The following is a 24,552-nucleotide window of genomic DNA, read 5'->3' on the forward strand; positions in this document are numbered from 1 at the left end:
GGAGGGGGTGGAGCATAGGTGAGAAGGGCATTCAGTTCAGTCAGTGGGTTTTTATTTCCGCAGGAAGCAAAGTGAGTTTGAGGGAAGGGCCGAGGTTTTGAAGAATAATTTAAATTAGGCACTACTCCCAGTGAAAAGAAAGACTAGCAGGACTCATCACCGACATAAGATGTAAAACCAGCCTCCTGGCCGCCGTTCTTCCCCCCCCCCCCCCCCCCATTCTACTCTCAGAACCAGGGCCGGAGCGATCCTTCCCCGTGGTCTTCCTCAGATGGTGTCACTCCCCTGCCCGACGCCCCGCGGTGACTTCCGTCCCCACGCGGAGGAAAAGTCAAGGTGGCCCCACAGCCCACGTGGGCTCCTCCCCCGCCTTCCCGCAGACCTCGCTTCTTGCTGCTCTTCCCTCCTCACCTCCAGCCGCACCAGCCTCCCGGCTCCTCCCTGAGAGCCCCCACTCAACCCCTCCCCACCCCGTCTTCCCTCCGTCTGCAGGGCTCCTCCCCAGTCACTCAACTCTGCATGTCTTGGCTCACATGTCCGCTTTCCTTGACCCCTTGACTTCCTAGGGCAGCCCTGTTCCAGCCTGCTTTCTGTTTCTCCATGGTACCCATCACCCTCTGACATAGTCTGTATTTGGCTTGTCCACTTATCACCTTTCTTCTCCCTCTAAAATGCAGACTCCATGAAAGGAATTTTTGGTCTTTTTGGTTTGCTTTTCTAGTTCCTGAGATGAGAAGTCTTGACGTAGAGTAGACATTCAATACGTGTTCCTTGAATCAACAAGCGAGTGGGTGAACACGATCACCAGACGGAACCACTGACTTTTCAGTTTTGCAACTAAAAAGCTCCTTTTCTTAGAGGGTGGGGATGGGGGTGATTATTTTTTGTCTTGAGATGAGTATTCCAAGTGCCCTTCCATCAGCAACTGCCCAACAAATATGTAGGCTCTCATTCTTGAGAGAAGTTTTTGTCCTCACTAGCTGTTATTCCTCCTGACTGTTACCATCATAAATTCCTGCACAAACCTGGAGAGAACAGGTGAGATGTTTAGCCTTGAAACACAGTCTGTGATTTTTTTTTCCCTCATGAATTTGATCTGTTAATTAAATCTCGTCTGTAGGTCTCATTATATGATGGTGAGCTTGCAGGCCGGCTGGTGGGGAGAGGGGCGAGAGAGCACTGGCTGCTGGAGGCGATGCTTCCTCGTGGAGATCGGGACCAACCCCCTTGTCCATCTTGTCAAGCAGCAGAGGTGTCTTTCTGGAGAGAGCGTGCAGGAAACAGCAGGCAGCAGCAGGGGGTAGGAGTGTGAGAAAAATAGGAGAATTAATAGACCTGCCTACTGTGGTTTCTTCTGGACACAATTACCTGAAACTCAAAGCACAAAACTAAGTCTTTATTTTAGCAAACACAAGCTACTTCTTGTCACATGTCATTTGCTAAATGCGCAGAAGTTTAAAAAAAAAAAAAAAAGCAGAGAGAAAGAAATGTTCCTCACCGTAATTTCATTATAGCCATCAACACACAGCCACAGCCTCCACCCACCAGCTTTCTTGGACACTGAGATGTCTGGCTGAGGGAAACTTCTGGCCTGTCTAGTTTGATTCTGCAATTATCATAATCTCCACCCTCCAGAGGTTGCGGCTGGTGAAGTGGATTAGTGAACAAGCCTTTGGGGTCTCTGGAGAAGGGGGTTCAAATCCCGAGCTTAGGTCGTAAGTAAAGATGAAGGGGGTTGGCCTAATGGTTTATCCCCCTTTGGGAACAGTCAAAGGCACAGCTCGTCCTGACTGCTAACCTCGTTCCAAAGAAGCACAGCCAGGAACGTGGTGACTTGATCCTCATCCAGAGAAGCTGGCAATGACCCACAGGCTCCTGACTCTCTGAATTCACTCCGGGCCTTTTCAAACACAACGTGCATTTTTCCCAAAGAAATCACAGTGTGACTGTTTGTTCACTGGCAGAGAGAGGCATGTTATTTTGCAGAAGTGCCTGTTTGGGCTCAAATAATTTCATGAAGATAGAGTAGTCTCAAATGATCATCAGCACATTATGAAAAGAGGGACCGATCTGTTTTCTTGCCTTCTCTCTTGACAGGTGTATTTCTACTGGATTTGCCGGGACCCAAGAGCTTTCGAGTGGTTTGCTGATCTCTTACTCTCGCTGGAGACACGGACGAGAGAGCAAGGGAAAGCTCACTTTCTGAGTTATCATATATTTCTTACTGGCTGGGATGAAAATCAGGTATTGATAAGACTCTGAGAATGAGCAATATTATCTAACGCGTCTCATAATATTGCAAAGAGGAGAGGAACGATTTCAATAATGAGCCACACAGTTATCTGGTTGCATCAAAGTCTTATTTTTATGTTCTTTAAAAGGAAAAGGGAATAAAATAAAACCAGATTAGCAAGAGCTCTTCAATTTATAGCAATAAAACAGCCTACGGTTATCTTGCTGAGGAATAGAAGATTGGAAAAGTGATTGGTTAGTGGAAGACAATTCCACTCTCAGAAACCCAAGAAAAATCATGTCACTGAGAGTTGCATTTGTCATTTTAGTAACATCAAGAGAATATTATGGATTGACTGTATTGTCTTGTCGAACTCCTAATTGATTGTGAGTCTATGCTTTGAGCTATTCAGAGTTAACCAGAAAAAATCCCAGGTGTTTGCATTCAACATTTGGTATTGTAAAATATCTGAGTTCCTACAGAAAATAATTATTATGAATACATGATTTACCTGGAGATTTATTTTTCTTAAGGCATTCTGAGGAGTTGTGTGTAAGTATGTTTATTCACCTAAGATCAAAACGATCTTCTGTTGTGGCAGGTGTTCTGACGTGTAGTGTGTATTAGTGAAATATGAAAGTTGCGTTTACCAAAATAATGCATATCATAATATTGCACTGAGGTAGTAATTCAGTGTTATCGTATTGAATAATAACTATTAAATTTTAACTCTCTTTTAACTCCTCAAATATGGAAGCTAACAATGAAGAGATTACTAGGTTATGAACTTTATGTTCTAATCAGCACTTCTGTGACAGCTACTATAGATATTTACTTTAAGGAAAGCGTGTTTGAACCAAAGAGATTTGCATTAGTCACTAAGTTTACAAGTGAATTTGCTCTTGTGAGCTCCTGACTTAACTAGCTAGCTTTTCTCTCTCTTTCTGTCTGTCTCTCTCACACACACACACATACACACACACATGTATACGTTGGCTCTAAAGGACATCACTGTAGTTTGTGCTTCTGCAAATGAATAAGACTTTGATTGAAATTCAGTAGCTAAATGATTTTTTAGGGTCTTATTTGCAGTTGGTCTTAAATATTTATTCCTCTGGGATAATTTGAAATAGAAATTTCTTGGGAACTAGGCTTGAAACATCTTAATGAATTAAATAGTGTTAGTTTTATTTTCCAAACAAACCTTTTTTTCTCATTCGAATGGGATGTTTGACGCATGAGCCATTTGGTGAAGGAAAAGCACAGCCTTTGTCTTTTGCTTTCTGGTCCTGCCCTTGCTCTTCTGCTTCTGAAGTGAATTGATCCCAACTGCCCCATGCCTAGGTCTTCCATTTGGAAGTTGCAGGACTGAGGCCCCGTTTGATTTTGTGACAACACAGCTCTGTCCCGTCTCATCCCTGCCTGGCCCAAAAGTACACTATAAGATAGACTTTTCTTCTGAATCCGAGTAAACTAAAATAGACGTGTTCTTAAATTTTGCCGTGACATGTTGGAAATTCTTTAGATGCTAAAATTTCAGGAAAAAAATAATTGGTACATGCTGTCAGTAAAGGAATCAGGAGGCTGTTTTAGAAACAGCCAATTGGGAAACTAAATTCAACAACCTCAAAGTGGCAGAATGACAAGAACAGAAGGCACAGATGGCAAAGGTATTATGAAGGGCAAATCAACAGGGTTTGGAGATTAATTGAATGTTGGGCTGAGAAATATGGAACAAATACAATTCCAAATGTTTGAACATCAGTAATTGGTAGCTGGGCGGTACTGCTGACAGAAGTAGGAAAGTCTCTTTTTTTCTAGTCAATACCACCCAAACATCTTAGCAAATGCTTCCAGGCCCTTCCTGTCCTGACAGCACCACACTTGTTCTGTCGAATTCCCGTCATTTTCCTTTGGCACCAGAGCCACCAAACAATGCGTGTTTTCCTATCATGCCCAAGACTTTCTTGCTTTCATGTCTCCCCTGATACTGTTCCCCCTTCCCTGACATGTCACTTAAGCCCCTCTGTCCCTCCCACTGTCTACTGCATGGAATCATCCTTTAAAGCCTGGTCCCCTCTAAGGCCTTCCCCAGTTTTCTTAGCCAAAATTGTTTGGAGCTTCACCAGAGTAACCTGTTTCCTTCTCCAGGGCACTTTGCTTCTGTCTCTAGTAAAGACGGGCGGTCTGACTCAGGTCATAGCAGCTGTGTGCATGGGCGGTCCCTCCCTCCGATGACCAGCTCCTCCCAAAGCAGAGACCTTCTCTCTTCTTTCTACCACTCCATTCAGAGCACCTGCCCGCCTGTGGAAATCACTTCACAATTGTCTGTGGGAGTAACTGGAAGTCACAAATCATTTGGGAAATTGAATGACTCATTTTTAGCTGCAATGACCAATTCAAAGGAACAGAAAGAATTCTACAAAAAAAAAAAAATATATAGAATTTGAGAGGCAGGACTCTACTCAGGCAAGAAGATGAGGGCTCGGGAGAGAAAGTTTGAATCCATCTTTGTATGTTATGCTAACTGGGGCTATGACAATGGAAGCTCTTTGGGAAGTAATGGTCCAAAAGAGAGGCAGAGAACCGAGCCTAGCGATTGAGAAGGCAGCTGCCTTTTGAGACATGAGAATATGACAAGAAAATAAAATCTAACGTTTCTTGCTTGAATCAAAAGAAGAGCCAGAGAAAAGTAGAAGAACTAGGATTTTATAATGCAGATAGAATCAAGACGAAACAATGTTCAGCCATGTGGTGGAGAAGCCAAGTAAGGCTGGATTGGTCATCAGATCTGGCACTTAGTCAAAAGAGAGTCGACGGTCTCTGCCTTCTTCTTCTGCCTGCAGCTGAAACCAGCTTCCTGTGTGGCACCAACCAGTCCTACTGTTAAGCAAGACAGCTGGGGAGATACAGCATGGCCACTCTCATCTGGAGGCCAGTACAACTCTGACCTTGAGTTCCAGTTCTGATAGGGGTGCTTCTGCCAGTTTCCAAGGTCCAATCCTCAACAACCATCTAGGTTCTTATTCCAGAACTCTCTGCCTTGATCAACCTGCCTGAGAGGGTCCTGCCCTCCTCTTGCCATTTTTCCCTCTCTTGCCTGGACCCCTGTTCCCAAACTCAATGCCTATAGTAGCTCTGTTCCATGGGGTCAGACTTGTCAATGGCAACTTCCCACAGCCTAGATTTCTGCAATTCCACCAGAGTCTTCCATCATCTACAGGCTTGTGAGGGCATGCCCATTATTCTCTGCCCACCTCCCAATCCCCAGCTGCTTTGATGAGAAGGCCAGCCAACTGGGAAGTCAGGCTTGCAGTAGGCTCTGGGGTAAGAGTTGGGCCTGATAGGGGTGATACCCTAACTGATCAGAGGATGTGAGCAAATGGGGCACCGAAGGGTAAAACTGGTGAGCTTAAGAGCTATGGAAGGGTCTGAGGGATGAGCACTGGGGACACAAATCCCAGAGGATAAGAAGCAAGAATTCTTTTTTTGTAATTTATTTTTTTATTATTATTTTTTATTATTTTTTGTTGAAGTACAGTCAGTTTACAGTGTTGTGTTAGCTTCTGGTATACAGCACAGTGACTCAGTTATGCATATACATATTCCTTTTCATATTCTTTTTCATTATAGGCTATTGTAAGATATTGAATATAGTGCTCTGTGCTATACAGTAGAACCTTGTTGTTTATCGAAGGAATCCTTCTTAATCACCGGAACTCAGCAGGGGCCGAAACAAATGACAGCAACTCGAAAAAATCATCACCAGGCATTGCTACTCCCCAGGCTCTTACTTATCCACCACCTGATACCTGGGTGCTTCCATCTAATTGGAAGGCAAGCAGTCAGCCACAGAGTTCCAAACATGCCCCTTGCTGAGCTCTGGCCACCTGTCCTGCCTGCCAGATTCAACATCTTCCCAGCACTTGAACCTGAACACTAACCGTTTCAACCCATTAGGCAGACCTGATTGTAAAGTCCAGCTTCATTCTGGGCATTTCCTATCACTTTAATCGGGCAGTGCTCTCCTCAGATCCCCAAAGGTTACTATGACATGAATGGGAGGAGAGCTTGAGATTACTTTTTGAGACACTTGGCAGAAAAAAAAGGAAATAGCTTAGTGCTTGCTTTCCCCTAACCCAATTTTCTGTATTACTCTCATCTTTTCAAGAAAAGCCCTCTTTCCAGGCTCATTGTTTTTGCACATCAATCATTTGGAAGGCACTTTGTTTCAGCAGTGGAATACAAAAAGATTCCCCATTAAAAACACTTGTGTATCAAATCTACAAATAAGCATCATTACTTCATCTTTTATTTAGTATTCACTTTTTTTTTTAAAAAAAGTTTACTTTTTTTTTTTTTTTCTAAATGTCATCTGATACCACAATTTATATTTTAGGCTTTTCACATAGCTCTACACTGGGACGAAAATACTGATGTGATTACTGGATTAAAGCAGAAAACCTTCTATGGAAGACCTAACTGGAATAATGAGTTCCGGCAGGTCGCCTACAGTCACTCCAGGTAAGGTAGCTCTCTCCCCTCTGCCTGCTGGGAGCCTCCGGGGAGAGGCGCAGGCTCCGTTGCTGCTGAAATGGAAAGTTCTCAGCACAGACTGGTTAATCTGCAGTAGGGGGCATCTTGTTTAGAAATGAAACATCAACTTTAGAAAAGATGGCCGTGGGATAATTCAGGAACCACAAGCCTCTGCTTGAGCGGCTTACAGTACCTGACAATTATCAATTACATTGAAATTTTTCACACTACAACTTCATTAAGATGGTATTTCTTAAATGCCCAATGCCTTCAAGAAATCCTGGATGAATTCTCTCATGCCAAACCATAGACTGAATCTAGCATGTCTAGGAAAATAAATAATGCAAAACCAAGTAGAGATTTGGGGTGATAGTAAGGACCCAAGTCTGGAGCCCAAGTGCTGGGGCATAAATCCCGGCTCTGCCGTCACAACTGGTTTACCTCGATCAGGTTGTTTAAGCTGCACTGACTTAGTCTTCCTCTTTGTAAACTGCAAATAATAAAACTGTTTACCTCCTAGCTTCTGTGAGAATTAAATGTATAAATACTTGCAAAGTGCCTAAAACAGTGCTCTGAGTTCAGTATGTTAGCTGCTATTATTATTATTATTATTATTGTTACTATTACTATTATTATTATTAACATTACTATTATTATCATCATTACATGATAAGTTTCAACATAGAAGAGGAAGAGCATTTTCTCTGGGACCATAAGGCAGGAGGGAAAGCTGTGCTCTCTGATTCTAGAAAATACTGGCTACATGGTCTAGAACAAGGGAATTTGTTTGAGCTTTTGGGCCCCACTGTAAAACGTGAGTGATTTTATGCATTCACAGTGTTATTTTCATAATTTTAAAAAATGTATAGTTGGTTGAAGAGCCTGGTAAAGTGCAAAGCACCATATAGTTATGGTTGTTATTGTGTATCTCCTAAATCAGTCTTTGTTTTGAAACCCCATCATCTACAGCTCTTGAAGTAGCATGCCCTAATAGTGTCTTTGTTTAAAGAATAGTTTCCATGTTTGAAGAATGATATGAAGGAAGTGAGAGAGTGTGTTACATGGACAACTGGGAAAGAGCAAAAGAGCAGCATGTGCCAAGGCTCTGAGGCAGGAGCCACCATTTCTGGCATGATCTAGGAGGCCCGCGATGTTGGAACACATGGGTTAAAAGGAAGAGTAGCAGGAGAAGGAATGTAGGAGAGATAACTGGGAAAAGTTACAGGTCATTTTATTTGGATTTAACTCTAAGAGGGGAAGCCAGCTTAAGATTTAAGCAAGAGTGACATGATGCATCAGTCTTACGTTTAATTGGATCCCTCTGCCTGCTGCGAGAGACTGGATTGTAAGGAGCCTTGGGAAGAAATGGAAAGGCCAGTGAGGAGGTGAGCGGTGGAGGTGGTGGCTTGGATGGGGGAGGTGGCAGTGGAGGTACCGAGAAGCAGCTGGATTCTAGATATTTTTTGAAGGTAGAGCTGACATCACTTGCTGTTGCACTAGATGGGAGTCATGGCCCAAACTTGACTGGAATTACCGCTGACCGAGATGAGGACAACTATAAGAGGAATGGCTGGCAGGTGTGAGATGTCAGGAGTTCAGTTTCTTGACATGTTTAGCTTTTAGATGCCTGTTATATTTCCAAGTGGAGAGACTGAGTAGGCAGATGAATGAGTCAGGAGTTCATGGGAGAAGTGCAGACAGGAGGCACACGCTTGGGAAGTGTCAGCATGTAAATTGTGTTTGGAGCCATGAAACTAGATGAGATGGAGAAAGAAGCAAGTATGTATAGATCAACAAGAGTTCCAAGAATCACAGATCGGAGGGAAGGGGAAGGTATTCTCTATTTGCAGCTACGGAGTTCAATATGTGTTATTCATCGCCATTTTATTAATCATGTCATTTAGGTCTTCTATACGACCCCTTTTCTACCCAGTTTACCAGTACTGAACCATTAAAAGTAAATTAAAATCTACTAGGGTATTTCTGACTAATTCCCTGTTTCCTGTGATTTGCCTCTTATCCTCCCATCTTCCCGCCAGTTCTGGCATTGCTGCTTTGTGGTCTTCTGTCACAGAGGTTATTGCTTCATTAAACTCTTTGTAGTTCCCTGGTATTTTTTCTGTTCTACGGAATACTTTTCTGATGAATATTGTTCATCTTTTGGTCAATCTGGCTTCTCTGTTTTACATTTTTTCTTATATTTTCTTTGTACCAGAACTATTCTGTTGTTTTTTTTTTTTTTCCTTTAATTAATTGTCATTGACTCTGTTAGACTTCTCTGGATGAGCCATTGGAAGGTGATTTGGTGAGGCATGGAAGGAATGGCCAGGTAGCTGTACAAGGTTCCTAGCCCATCCAATTTCAGTGAATTCACTCTGACTTAAACTGTCTGTGCTCTGTGAGGCTCCCAGCCAACCTCACTAAGCCCTGTGCCCCAGGAGGCTTTGGGAGAAACCCTTGACCCGAAACAGCGTTCAGTGCCGAGGCTCTAGACTCCTGAGCACTCCATGCCAGCGTCAGCCCAGGCAAGAGACAACTGGAACTTACTCCTGACCTTGAGTGGCCCTGAGAATAAAAGATTTCTAGCAAGAAAGGCCAAGAAAAGCTTAACTTTTGGCTTCAGGGTTAAGAGGAGGACGGACTGGACCAGCCGCACTGTCTCTTCCCCACCTCAGGCTCAGCTTTAGGTGCACTCTGAGGGCCAGTCAAGTCCCGTGCAGGTGGCCTTGGGACTCTCCATTCCAGAAACCCACCTGCTTGGTTTTACTTCTTGACCTGACTCTTGCTGACACTTGGTCTAGAATCGAGTTCTGGCCATCCGTCCAAATGTGGTGCTTTGGACTCATCCCAGCTTCTGGAGCCTCAGAATTCAGTTCCTCTGGGCTCCCCACTCAACACCCAGCCCTGGTTCCAAGACTCCCAGTCTCCTCTGAGCCCTGAAAGTCACCCTTCATCTCACACCCATCCAGTACTTCTTGTCCAGAGGCAGAGACTGGATCATTTTATCTGCAGTTTCCTTTAAAAATTAGAGATAAAAAATAAAAATTGGAGATAGAAAACAAACAGAAATTTACCAGCTTTTTTTTTTTATTTGGTGCTGTTTTCTCCTTTTGGGAAAAAAAAAATCTGTTCCCCTGATAAATGTTTTAAACTCCATTTTCAGTTATCAGGGGATGAATGTTCCCACCTTGCGGGCTTTTGACGCGGACACATACATCTCAATTTTTAAGTTTTTATACATAAGACTGCTCTTTGCGCTGATTGTCCCGTATTGATGCCTCATGTTGTATTTGTTTGTTTGTGTTACACATGAAGTTTGCAGCCCAGTGGGAAGGCCTTTCAAACCAAACCATTTAATTATCTCCCTTTGCTCAGAAAGGCATGAGCCAGAAACACAGCATCAAGAGACCCAGAGTGGAACTCAGTTTGTACAGACTCTGCCCCTAAAATTATACTGCATCATGCTGAGAAGTGAGTCTGTCTGATTTTGCAGGGGGAGAGGAGTAGAGAACAGTTGGAAGATGGGAAAACCATACAGCTGTCACTTCTCTCATCGCTCTTATGAGGAGTGTGTTCATCCCTTTTCAAAAGCCATCATCAAAGTGTAGTACATGCCTGTACTGAAAGCCTGACTGAATTTTTTAGCACAGTATCTTTGGAACCTCTTGCTTCCTGCTGGATGGCTTCATCTCTTCCAGAGTAGAAGAGTAACCCCCCCAAGGTTTGGATGTCACTGAATCCAGCCTCCACATCATACTTCCTAGCCCCTAATTTAAAAAATAGTATGTTTGTAATAGCCTTGGACTCTAGAACATTGCAATTTGTTTTCTAGCTTCAACCATCATTGTAATTATTAATAGATGCATGTAGGCAAAGATCAATTACCATTTTATCCATGTGATGCCAGATGCGAGGGAAAAGGCAAGTCACCGGCAAAGATCTGAGCACTGTTCTTCCAAAAGACTTTTTAAATGACCTCCTTAAAATAATTTTGTTTTCTGCTGGGTAAAGGAAGATTTATGTTTAATGAAGCTTTTAATGAAGAAATCGGGGAAAGAGAATGCCAATAGAATCTAATTTTTAAATACGAAAATCTAATATTGAGAAGTATTTCAATATCCTGGCCTTTGTCCAGATATAAATAAAACACACAATTCAATTATTGTTCTGCACAAAGGACAAAGTCACATTAATTTTCCTCAAGATGGTTATTAAAGAGATAAACAGTATGTTTTCCCCTGATTATGTCAAGGATTTGTTTGTTCCCAAGCCTTCTTGGCTGCTTTTACAAGACAGGTCGGTCCTGTTATTAGCTCTTCTTTTTTGGCAAAGGTGAGCCAGGAAAGAATTGATGGATTTGTTCATGGCCTCAGAAAAGGTTCTTTGTTCTTGAGGGTCTTTGAAGTAGGCTCTCAACCATTTCTATTCATCAGCGCGAAGCCAAGGATTCTTAGGGCTTACTCTTTTAACGACGTTTACCTGTTCACTTAAAGTAGGAGTTTGTTCTTGTTCTCAGAAGAAGGAGTTAAATCAAAAGACTAAAAGGAAGAGGGGCAAAAACATTTTCTTTTTTTTTGCAGAACATGAAAAACAGCACCAAAAATAAAGCTTGAAGGGAAGCAGATCAAAGAGAATCATGAAAGCTATAAAGGAACCAGAAAATTGCAAAAATAACAGTAATAGAGAAAGAAATTGATGCACATCAAAATGAATACGAATAAGGAAAGAGGAAGAAAAAATTTAAAAGAGATCAAAGACTGAGAGTAGCAAGTAAGAAAGGGTATTCTGCTGTTTTTATTTGCAATTAATTTTTGTAATTGTCTCAGCTGTATTGCAAAAACATAAGCATAGTTTTAAAAGAAGATCAACAAATGCTAAGCAGATATATAAAAAGTAAATCTTTTATTGATTCAGCCAAACGGATGTGCATGTGACAATTGTTGTATATTGCTCAAGTTAGACAAGCACTAACATTTACTCCAAACACAAAAACAATGGCTATTATTCTCCCAATTAAAATATAATAGATTAATTAAATACATGCATTGATATCCATGTCTTACTAACCTTTAGAAATGTGTATCTTATACAAAAATGAAAGCTGTATTTCATTTTTTTAAACGTTTTCAATATGCTCCCAAGCTTAAGGCAAATGTTCAGAAAAATCAGGAAATCATTTCCAAAAAGGTAGACAGAATGAAAATAAATACATCTTTGTTACATCCAGTTACTTTTTTGGTAAACACGCGTTGGGCATGCAGTCAGCCTTCTGAATGTGTGGATCAGTTATTCTTAATTAATTGAATAAAGTGATATTCCATAATACTTCAATCTTTGATCTTACGTTTCACATAGTATTTATCATTTGCCACTTTTGACTCATCTACTAGTAACTTCACCATGCCTTGTAGGCATAAAACTTTATGTAATTAATTCCCATAAAAAGTTTGAAGGTTTGGCCATTTTTTTCTTAACTTCAGTAGAAGTGTTTCTTTTATCTTGAAGGAAAAATGCAAAGACTGGAAGAGTACTATCATTTGTCAGAACAGTACAACCCAACCCAGGAGCACAGGAAGGGACTGACTTACCATACAATTGTAAGCTTCTAATCCGTGCTGCGTGGATGTATTTTAGACTGCCCATTGTTTTCAGAAATGTAAAAATACCTTATACTAAATTGAGTAAATGTGTCCATCTGGAACCACATTTGCTTGTGTGCACTCCCTCCAGTTCTCATTTGTATGTGCATATGTGCAAAATGTTTTTAAATGATCTTTTCAAGAAATTACCATTCTGATTATAGCACACAAGTCTGCCTATCTAACAGGGTATCCTAAACATTCCTTAGTTGACTAAATTGTTCAGAATACTCAAAGGAACAGACTTAAGTGGAAATCCCACACATGATAAATGATAGCTTCACGAGAACAATAAAACCACCATAAACTTAGGGCTGGAGTACTGTTAGCATACTTAAATAGGACCTTTGCACCAGAGGACATCCAGGCCTCCAGTTATAATCAAGGGAAGGTTCAACGAAAATTCCTGGCAGTATTCCATCTGCAGTAGGTGGGATCAGGGAGCAAGTGACCACAGGGTGTATTTATCACTATTCTGCAAATTTTCTTTGCTGATACTACGTATCAAGTCATTAGGTATGGCAAAAATATTAGGATATTTCTGTGTGAAGGTGTATAGACTTCAGTGTTTTATCAGAAAGGGGGAGGCGACAAGATTGGAAGAAAAATGGCGCTACCCTTGCCAGGGATCCAATGCTGTAAGTCAGCTGCCTTCACTTCTCTGTCCTAGTTGACCATGACGTCCTCAAGGGCGGCAGCTTTCTCTCTGCTCCTCAGAGCCAAGCACAGTAACCAGCGTCAGCAGGTGAAGGGGCAATGAGAAAGATGAGGGAGCTGGGACAAGAGTGCTAACTCTTGCCAAAGATGGAGTCGGCAGGAAGAGCGAGAGAAGTGTGTCTCAGCCGTGAGCAAGTGCTGTAGGGACGTCCGTAGCCCCCAGTGAACTGAGTCATTAGGACCCAGAGAGAAGTCCCAGAGCAGGCTGCTGCAAATCAAATGGGAGATGGGTTTAAAAAAAAAAAAAAAAAGAAAAAAAAAAAGGCCAACACAATGCTCATCTGTGGTTACGGGGGAAAAAAGAAAGGTGTTATACAACATGTAATTATGCGATGAATCATTTGGCAGCGTTTCTAATGAAACTCATTCTCTAGAAAAGATTAACCCAAAGTGGTGTCCATTGTCTGATACCGAGTTCGTCGCCCTCGTGGTCCTCTTTCTAAGCCTCCATAAATCCACGGGAAGCTTCTGTTTATCGATTTTATTTGCAGAGTGCACTCAGGGCATAAAGTAATTTGATTTTTTTTAAATGGGGTTTAGGGTCTGCCCCTACAGGGTTATAACTTACCAAGCATAAAAGCCAACACATAAAAACAAACATACGATTGAAAGAGAGCAGGGCTCAAGGCAGCCGAAGCTGGGAATCCAGCAGGATGTGGGATTACTCCCGGGCACAAGCGCTCTCCCGTGTATCTGCCGGGCGGACTGTCCTCTGGGGGTGACATTTTGGCTGCCTTTCATGCATGGCATCGCTGAACTGTTTTGAAAAATGCATCAACCCCACAGAAAAGCACAATAGTTATTTAGCAAATAAGAAGGGGATGGGAGGATGTTCTTTATTGTTTATCAGAGCTAAAAATAATGCTGTTAATGTTAACCGTCTTTGGAGCCTGGGTAAAATTTGTCCTTTTCTCATGAAAGGCAGCAGCTCGGACCTGATCGATGCCGTTCATGTTGTCCCTGAGCCAACTCTTCCCGTGTGTGCAAACTCTGCAGCTTGCAGGCTGTAAACTGAAGAAGAATGCCGTGTGTTTTTAGACTTCTTTTACAGAGAATCTTTTTTTTTTCATTCTGAGAAATTGTGGGTAATTAAACTTTATAGAAGAATTTTTTTCTTTACCAACCCCATTAGGGTTCTGTTGCACTTGTCCATGGCCTCATAAAAGAAAAAAAAAAATGCTGTCACATCTGTGCCTTAACCACTTTGTGGGGATTCTCAGCTCCATGCTTCACTGCAAGCATTTGTGATGAGAAATCTCTGTACTTGAAATCACAAATGCCGAGGAGGGTAAGCAAGGCAAGCGAAAGAATGCCGAGTGTGGGGACAGAAGTGCTCGGAGAGCTAGGGAAGGACTGGCCTTTCTGCCTTAGTGAAGGGTAGATCGTGAATAACCTTTGTGAGACTTTTTGGTGATTGCATAACCATGAGAGCTACATAAATACAGAAAAGTGTGTACTTAGCTGTGCCGTGTAATAGCCACAACTTCAAAAGAGGCAGGGTAGCTGTGAACTGCTGGGGACACCAGTAGTACCCCGGGCAGCCAGCAATCAGAATCATTTGAAATGGAGTCTTAAAGGCAGAGCATCAAAGAGCATCTTCATGATCTGCAAACAGCCACAGTGGCTGCAAACGAAAGGGCAATCTTAGCCTGCTGGGGACGGGCCAGTGGGCAATCTCTTTGGTGACACCTGCACTAATGGAAAAATATCACCACGCGTAACAGTGTCTTTGAACATAGATGCAAGGATGCCTCAGGGCATCAGACTCTTCACTGGGAAGGGTTTTGCCTGGCCCATCTATCATTCAAAGTGTTTCAGTCCAGAACTCAAAAAACCTAGTGCAAGAGTGCTAATCCGGGAGGTCTGTGATCATTACTGGGTTAACAGCCAACATCACGTCTTCTGGTCAACTTTGTGGAGCAAGCAGACATCATGTAGGTCACAATGTAAGCTCGCTGTTCCCAAGAACACACCAGTGTGCCAAGGACAGGGCGGAAGGCTGTGTCTGCTAAGACTGGTCTAACCTTCACAGAGGTGCTAGAAGTTTGGTACAAGAACTGCCCTCATGGATCGCTAAGGCAAGGGGGGCTTTGAGGAGGTAATTAACATGCCCTAAGTTTCCTAGCAACCAAGTGGGGGAGCCAACAGCACTCTTAACCGTGGGCTGATATTTCCATAAACACCTTTAAATTGCTTCATTAAGTCATAAACTCATGTTTTTTCAGTGGGAAGTATTTTCTGGAAAAGTATTTTCTCAAATTTAGCCATGAGAATGATGTCTTTAAAAATAGTACTTACACATTTTAAACATATTGTCATTTACAAATGAATCCACTTGATAAGTTTCTTTGAAGCTAGAGTTTGAAATGTCATTGAACCATCAATTTCTACCATGGATATTATGGTTTGGGAACACATAATTAAATATGGATACAATACATGGCAAAGAACCATGTTAATATGCAAGCTAAGGAGAATGAGGCTATAGAGGCACGCTCCCCGCCTCCCAACAAAAGCAGAATGAGGAAGGAAAGGTGGTGTAGCAAGCTGATCCTCAGTTCTGAGGAATTTCTCCAAGACAGTGTTTGTCAAAATGTGGTTCATAAGACCATGTGCTTTAATGTCATCTGGGGGCCTTGCTAAAAATGCATTCCTTGGATTCAAGCCTGGGACTCTATGTTTTAATAATCTGCCTAGATAATTTTATGCACAGCAAAGTGTGAGAACTAGACTAAAGTAACTAATTAAGCTTGTGCCAGAGATTGGAAAAATGCTGCAAGAAACAGTACAACACAAGATAAGGGAAGACATGGTCTCTCTAAGTCCCTATAGAGACCCGCCCCTCCCAATTTCCAGAGACAACCTAGTTCTCACACTTTGCTGTGCACTGATTCATTGTTTGTATTATAAGCAGAGCTGGCAGTTGTGTTTACAAGGGATTTGAGCAGCCCCAGGGCAGTCACTATATGCAAAAACACCTCTTCAACACAGTTTTCTGAAATGCCATCATTAGAGATGACAACTTTGGGGTGACTTCATTTCCAGCAATATGATTTTCCTTTCCAACTCTTCTTTTTGACCTTCTTTAAAAACCAAATTAACTCCAACAGGAGAAATAAACTAAGTTGCTATGACTTTTGTATACATGTTTTTATCTGTGAAAAGGCAGGGTTGAATAATAGGAATCACTAACACTTTTAAAACCGTTTTGGATGCATTATCTCATTTTGCTTTGGATAAAACATACAATGTAGTCATCATTATCTTGGTTTTACACATGCGGAGATTGAGGTCCAGAGTCTTACTCAAGACCACGCAGATAATAACAGCAGAGCCATTTATTCATCCCTTCAACAGACGTGTTGATTGTCTGCTGGATGCTGGATACTATTCCTTACGGTAGGAAACAGACCAGGTCCCTGCTCTCGGGGAGCTTACATTCTAATCACCAGTCCAAGAGGACATTAATCAAGGTCACCTGACCAAAACTCCAGGCGCTATCACCTCTGTATCAAAACGCCCTTGCCAGTCATGATGGCCCCTGGCAGCCTCAGTCTTCTTGGTACCACTTACCTATGCAATGCAGGGCATAACAGGACTCTGCAGACCTGTGAGAGAGCCTGGTGCTGAAGATAGAAGAGCATCCAAGAAAAAGGAAAGTGGGTGGAGAAAAATCAATACATAAAGTCACAACCACAGCCACTCACTCACTGCATCATTCTGTCTTGGCTTCTGGTCCACATCTCTCCCGTGTAACACATTCTCTCCTTTTCTTACCTCTACTGCAGCAGCGACATTGGCGTGTTCTTCTGTGGACCCAAAGCTCTCTCAAAGATAATTCAAAGAATGTGCCGTCTATATTCATCAGCCGACCCCAGGGGGGTTCATTTTTATTACAACAAAGAAAGCTTCTAGACTCTGGAGAAAAAAAAAAATCCGTGCATATATTATGTAAGTGGCTACAATCACATAGGTTAGAAGTCGGGAAGCTTTTCCTATAAAGGGCAAAACTGTAATTATTTTAGATTTTGTGGACTGTCTGGTCTCAGCTCTGCTACTGCAATCACTCAAGTAGCCACCATCCCTCAACAAATGAGCATGGCTGTGTTCCAGTAAAACTTTATTTGTGGACCCTGAAATCAAACTTACTATAATTTTCTTCTGTCATGAAATATTCCTCTTTTGACTTGGTTTCAACAATTTAAAAATGTAAGTCATTTTTAGCTCATGGATTGTCCAAAACACAGGTGGCAGGCCAGACCTGGCCTGTGGGAGGTAGTCTGTTGACCCCTGACGTAGGTCATCTTTCCCAAGACTGTTTTCATGCTTAATGGTGCACCCAGTATGGCAACTGGCATGACTGCGTGGCTTGTAGCCTCCTTTAGAAATTATTTCAAATTTCATCTCCCTGATGGCAGAGACATCTGCCTTATATCCAAACCTGATCTTTTCTGCTTTAAACTTAAGCTCCTTTGTGCTTTTTTTTCATCCTCCATAGATCTGAGCAATCACCAATGGGGGTTATCTTTCACAAATAGCCTTTGTATACTTGACGATAAACTCTGCCTTTCCCCATCCCTTTTCTAGTCCAAACAATACTGAACTCTTAACTTTTCAGCCTAGGATATATATCCTAGCACTTCCATCATTCTTGTTGCTCATCTTCAAATCCATTTTCATTTCTTCACATCCTTTTAAAATGTGTTGACTAAAATGAGACATAGTGTTCCAATCAAAGCATGACTAGCAGTCGGGAGAAGAGTGATTTTTTTAGATCTTGTATGCCATATGCTTTTCAATGCAACTAAATTCTGTGTTTGCCTCTTTCTTTCCTTTCTTCCACATTTCTTTCTCACTCTCTTTTAACAAGTACTTTTTATTACTGTCACATTTTGACCTATGATCATCTTGACACTTGGACCCCAACTCAACTTCTGCCCTACAAACATACTGGGATTTTTTTTTAATATATATACCACCATTGAGTCTGTCTTTCCATATCATGCAGTTGTTTTATCCCTACATTGTTCACAAAGTATTCGTCATACCTTATAGTTTTCTCTACGGCTATTGATTATTTTTTTAGATTCTTTCTAGTATTTCAAGATTGTTTTAAAGTCTAGCACCAGAGACTTATACTAGTATGTAACTCAGTCATATCTATAGATTTATTTAGTGATATCTCAAATCTTTTGTTTAGATTTTCAATCAAGTTATCAAATGCAAAGAACTCCACCACGAATCCTCGCAATTGTGTGTTAATATGAGCACCCAGGTGGGAATATATTCATGATAACTAGCCACTGAGAACAGTGCAGCTCACCATACTTTCTTAGCTTAAAAATAAGATGTCATATACAATAAAACAAAAGGATTTATTGAAGTTAAAACAGCTTGTGTTTTATAAATGCTTCTTATCTTTGTAGACTGCTGTTCTCCCATGGAACAGAATTCAATTGGTCTGACATGATTTGTTTTTACCAAGTCAGGCAACCACTTAAGCTCTTTCATGTGTTTCTAAATTATAAACTGATCACTTATTATACTTTCTCCTCAGGTATTAATGTTGATTCTATAATTTCTAGGTTATATATCCAAATATATTCTAGGAAAAAGTTGAATCTATTCCCCAATGTCTTAAAAATTATTTTTACTAATCTGCACTGGAATTTCTCAGTATCTTTAAGTATTTCTTGGTGACTATCATTCAAACTCTACTAATTTTAATATACCCAATCTTTCTGTATATCTATTTCCCCATTTAAATCGACTCAGCTTTTACAACTAGAACTTTCTGTAGTCAAATGTATATGTCAAATCTTTAGCAGGAAAATTAGATATAGTAAAAGATTTTCTCTTCATCATATTCAATTATTACTTTCTTTCCCTGTCTCTTTGAAAATAAAATGCACTCTCTGATCAGCTAATTTTGTCTAGTAAGTTAGAGTATATTTATCATTAAAAATAGATTCCAATCTCTGTATATTTCTCTTAATTTTGTCATAAACTTAAAATTGTTCTAAAAAAATAAAGTGGTATTTTTTAGAACAGATTTTGCTGTATTTTTTTTTAAAAATCTCTGTTGTTTGCATCCCTTTTTATTTTGAACTTTAGGCTACTTTCCTACATATTATGTAGAATCTGACCTCTCTAGATAGAAAAAAAAAAAAATCAGTAGATTTCTTTAGTACAGAATAGCCAAATAGAAAATGGAGATTTTTTTAAAAAGGAAATAGTCCATTCAAAATAGAAAAAAAATACATAGCAAACCTATAAATTTATTTAACAAGAATTATGCAAGATGAAGTGATCATGAAAAAAACATTTACAGAGAAACATTTTTAAATGGGTGGAAGTACCATGTTCCTAAATAGGAATATTAAACATACTAAAAATATTGATTTGTTCCAAATTAATTAATAGATTAAATAAAATCCTGTCACAATTTAAATTTTCTTTAGAACATTTTGAAGCAGTAGACATGCTAAAGTTTACCTAGGAGAATACATAAGAAAGAGAAGCAAAAAAATAAAAGCAAAAAAGAAAAGAAAAAAAAACAAAAGGTAAGAAAGAAAAGAAGACAGGAAAGAAAGAAGAAAACAGAAACAGAACAGAACAGAAAGCAAGAGAAAGAGAAAGAAAATTCAACATCCAGAAGCATCATCGTAAAACAGGACACCCTAAAGTACCGGAGAGAGAAAGTTACGTTACCTACAGACAAACAACAATAAATTTGACAGCTGCCTTCTCAGAAGCATCAGTAGAGACCAGATGATAATGAAATAATATCTTCAAAGTGCTGAAGAAACGTAACTATCAGTTGAGAATTTTGTGCTCGGTGAAATTATTAGTCAAAAGTGAAGGCAAAATACAGACATTTTCAAACAAAAGAAAACCCTGAAATGTATCTCCCTTACTGAAACAACTACAAAAGGATAGATTTGAGGAAGATGGAAATTCAATGAGTGAGATCCAAGAAGCAGTGGTGAGCAAAGATGTTGAGAAATATTTGTCAAACTCTCTAAGCATTGGCTGTAAAAGAAATAAATGATTATTTCAGAAGGAATATTTTTTAAAAAGCAAAACTAAAATATTAGACAAAGGCAATATGGAAAATGGGGTGGTGACACTAGAATAAAAAGATTCCAAGGTCCATGTAGTATTTATTGCTCAGGAGGATAAAAGAAATCTTGATTACATGAAGCCTTTTACTGAGTTCTATAAGTAACTTTAAAAAGGATAACCTTAAACGGATTCCCTGTTCACCACCATTCCTTGCAACATAACTTCTCTATTCCTGAGTTTCCATTCAGCCTAAACTACTAATTTGTTGAATTAATTGTCAGGCAATATGTTTTAGGAAGGGCTCATGAGTGTGGTAGTCCCTGACCTAGTTCATATTTGAGAATGTCAGTCTGTTGCTTTTTCACTCAACTGAGAGTTGGCTGTATACAGTGTTCTTAGACCATATTTTTTTTCCCAGAGCTTTGCAGATACTACTCCAGTGTTTTCTGACATCTAACACTGCTGCAGGAAAGTATGAGCCAATTTCATTCTTTACCCCTTGTAAATAAGTCACCTTTTTTCCTAGATGCCTAAGTAATTCTTCTTTATCTTTGACATTCATAACTTCTGGATTTTGAATATTGATTTTTCCTGTATTACAGTGAGTTTTCTTGAACTTTTCTTTCATTTCAGGAAATTTTTCTTGTATTAGGTCTTTGAATACACTTTTATTTCCTTTGTCTTCTTATTTCAGAGATGTCAGTTATCTTTATATTGGATCTTTTTTCTTGTATATTAATTTTTCAAATTACTTTAATCTCATTGTCCCCTTAATTTATTTGTGGCTTCTCCTATTTTCTTACTGGTCCACAAGCTCCTTCTGAAACCCTTAGTGGAATAAATGTTTCGGAATTCAAAATTATTTCATATTGTAAAAAATAAATGTATATTCCATATATTGCATCAAACTCCAGTAGAATCAGGGGCAGCATCCAGTCCTCAAAAGTTTTAATGTTTTTTTCAATGTAAAGTATAAATATAAATATTCAAATTAAATGGGATAAATAAATATTAAAAATAACTTCATCTCTGTTCAGGACAGATTATGCTGCAAGTAGATTATCAAGAAAAACCCTCTCAAATTCTTCACTTTTTTTATATTTTACAATTTCAGTTTAGGGAGAGATTATGGACTTGGAATACAGCTTTCAGTAGTAAACCTTAGTGTTTACCATTTTTTAATTAGTTCCATAAAGATGCTGCTTTAAACCCTGAATTGTTACCTTAGAACTGCATTATCCCTGTTGATCTCATTTTGTTGTTTTATAATTTTGTCTTTTTTCTCTATCTTACTAACTTAATGTGCTCATTAAGTTCTCCATTACGTGAAGCAGTATTGAGGAATTATCTGAGTTACCGTTTTTACTTGATTGGGTTAATTCATTCTCATGGTTGTTTCCTCTTTGTTCTTGTACTAACTCTGTGTAGTTGCTATGCTCCTTGTATTTTCCTTGTTCATGTTAGATGACTCTGTCCAGACATTTTATTGGTTCTTCCATATTGTGAATAATTTCTTGGATTTTTTTCCATGCCGTCTCTAAAACCATGTTTCTCTCTCTCTGCCTCTTTCTCTTATAATAACTGTACTGAGATACAATTCACAACCATAAAATTAACCCATTTTAAGTGTTCTAGTCAATTTTTACGTACATATTTACAGTGTTGTGCAAGCATTACCACAATCAATTTTATTTTTATTGAAGTATAGTCGATTTACAATGTTGTGTTAGTTTCTGGTGTACACCACAATCATTTTTAGAGCAGCTTTACTCTTACAAAAGAAAACCCACATCAGTTAGCAGTCACTGTGCAGAATGCACACTGTACATTCATGTACAGGTTTTTGTGTGAATCATGTTTTCTTCTCTAAAGCTTGGTTCAGCCTTTTCTGTCATCTGAGAGGACAACAGCCAGGACGGAGCAGTGTGTAAGAGAAGAAGGAAGCTCAGCCTGGGTGGCGTGCACACTGTCCTGGATTGCCTGTGCTCCATTTTATCTTCTGAAATTCTACTGTATGCCTCGTATCTTGGTTCACTCCAACTAATTGGGCAGGGGAGTGAGAACATAATGCATTCTGTGAGGAGAGACTCCCAGGATTTAGACCCCTTCTCCCAATTAAGTGTGAAGCTTGGATCTGTCTCGTCCAACAGAGAAAGTCAGCTTTGTTGATTTCTCTCCTTATTCATTCATAACTTCCTAGCAGAAGAGGAAAAAGATATCCTCTCTCTTCACTTCTTTCCAGAAAGAGCATTTGTGACTCACAAGTGGGACTTCAGACGAGCAGAGTGAGGTAGGAGCCAGGTCAGACTGCTGGTCGCCTTTCTGCTCCAGAATCTTCTGTTCCTTTTCTTATGCACAAGATTTTTAAATTTCTTAGATTAGATTTGTCCTTTATTTTGTCTGTTGGTGAGTATGCGTGTGTCTGTTGCAGTATTAATCAACTCTCCATGGTTGAATGTCTACAATATTCTCTCTTAACACACTCCAGTCGGATTGTTTTCTTCACAACTATAACTATTTTCAAGGTACATTCCTCCAGGAAGTGAAATTCAATCCCATTTTATTGTTAGCAGCAACTTAAACAGTTGACTATGTCTCCCTTCTTTTGACTTTGGTGATATAAGTCTCTTAGTTTTCTTCCCTAGCTCCTCTGTCCAACTTTAAAATGTTGGTGTGTCCTAGGACTTGATCATGGTTCTTGTCTTTTTCCGTCCACCCTCTCCCCTTGACTAATATCATACATTCCTATGGCTTTGAACACCATCTGTCAGCTGATGAGTTCCACATTTAGAACTCCAGCATAGACATCTCCTCTGGATTGCAGTCTAATATATCCAACTGCCTGCTCCACCATTGGAAGTATAATAAGCATCTCAAATTTTTCATACTCAAAACCAAACTCTTTATTTTTCTTCTTATAAACCTGCTCTTCCTCCTTTTTTTTTTTTTTTTTTTTTTTTGGTTTCAGTTAATTCCACCATCATCTACCAAAATACCTACACTAAAAACACTAAACACATCTGAGTCATCTTTAATTCTTCTCTTTGTCTCATAATGCTCTCAAATCCTTATCCCAAACCCCTGTTTCGTCATCTTATATCTTCCACTTTTCCCTAAAAACATTTCAGGAAAACATCCTTCGTGCTTTTGGGACCTCAAATATGTACAGTAGAAATTTCCAGGTTAAAGCTTAGGTGTAGTCCAACTTCAGGCAATCCGTCCATACTTAGCAAGCAAAGCCGAGTCATGCTGTTGGCACAAATGAAGCCCTGCTCCTCAGGTGAACCAGTCTTTCGCTTCGCTAAGAGGTGGGTGGCATCCTCGCCGTGCATCTCGTCTACATGCGTCACCTCATCACCAAGCGATGTAGAGTGTCTCCTTAGGTATCTATCAGCCGTTATCATCTGCGGCTTTTTTCTCTTCTCTTTTCTTCAGTTCATAAATAGTTCTCCTGATCAATTTTCATAAGAATTCTGCATCCCTCTAAGTTACCTTTTCCCAGTTCTCTCCTCAGACCAAACAGAAAAAAAGCTGCTTTAAGAACTCTTTATCAAGTCCACACACCTTCAAATGATTACAGAACCTTCTGATTGATCTTAAAGAAAACAGCTCAATAATGATCTCATCTCAATTTACTAATTTAATTAAGTCATCTGCCAACCAAGGAAAGGACCAGCACCCTTACATTTTTTATAGGATAATCTTTGCCACACACACACCCCCCGAATCTCTAGCCAACTTACCTCAAAATTCAAAGTTATTTATTTTTTAATGTTTGGAAGCATAGAAACAATGTATAGTATCAATAGATAATTCTGCCAACTATACCAATATATAATACAAGCAAAATATATGAAACCTTTACAGGGCTCACTTCGGCAGCACATACACTAATATTGGAACAATACAGAAAAGATTAGCATGGCCCCTGAGCACGGATGACACGCAAATTCGTGAAGTATTCCATATTTTTTGACAGACATATGCAGAATAGATAAACAAGATTATACCGTATAGCACAGGGAAATATATACATGATCTTGTGGTAGCTCATGGTGAAAAAGAATTGTGATGATGAATAAAAGTATGTTCATGTATAACTGAAAAATTGTGCTCTACACTGGAAATTGACACAACATTGTAAGCTGACTATAACTCAATAAAATAATTAATTAAATAAAATTTAAAAATAAAAACCTTTACAAAGAAAATGATAAAACTCTCTATAACAATCCTGCTTGCACTCACATGAGCAGAGGTGTTACTCCTTTGCTGCCCCACCCCCACCTTGAGACCAAGGGCTGGAGACCTGTCAACTATTCTCTCTTTATAGGAAACAAATATCTAGAAAAGTGTGAGAGG

At 39.9% G+C, this 24,552-nt stretch overlaps 1 protein-coding gene and 1 non-coding gene across 2 annotated transcripts in view; both read left to right on the forward strand.

Annotated features, from left to right (window-relative positions):
• NOX3 (NADPH oxidase 3) overlaps positions 1-17,040 on the forward strand; it is a 55,847-nt gene extending 38,807 nt beyond the window's left edge. The window contains exons 11-13 of the mRNA XM_010965743.2: positions 2,098-2,244; positions 6,633-6,757; positions 16,914-17,040. Coding sequence (XP_010964045.2) covers positions 2,098-2,244; positions 6,633-6,757; positions 16,914-17,040 — 399 coding nt within the window. The remainder of the gene's footprint in view (positions 1-2,097; positions 2,245-6,632; positions 6,758-16,913) is intronic.
• A 7,016-nt stretch (positions 17,041-24,056) lies between these two features.
• Positions 24,057-24,163, forward strand: LOC123619856 (U6 spliceosomal RNA). Its single transcript, XR_006728596.1, has one exon. It is a non-coding gene; the product is annotated as a U6 spliceosomal RNA (small nuclear RNA).
• Positions 24,164-24,552: the final 389 nt, after the last annotated feature.

The sequence above is a fragment of the Camelus bactrianus genome, chromosome 8, assembly GCF_048773025.1.
Source record: "Camelus bactrianus isolate YW-2024 breed Bactrian camel chromosome 8, ASM4877302v1, whole genome shotgun sequence".
Classification (NCBI taxonomy): domain Eukaryota; kingdom Metazoa; phylum Chordata; class Mammalia; order Artiodactyla; family Camelidae; genus Camelus; species Camelus bactrianus.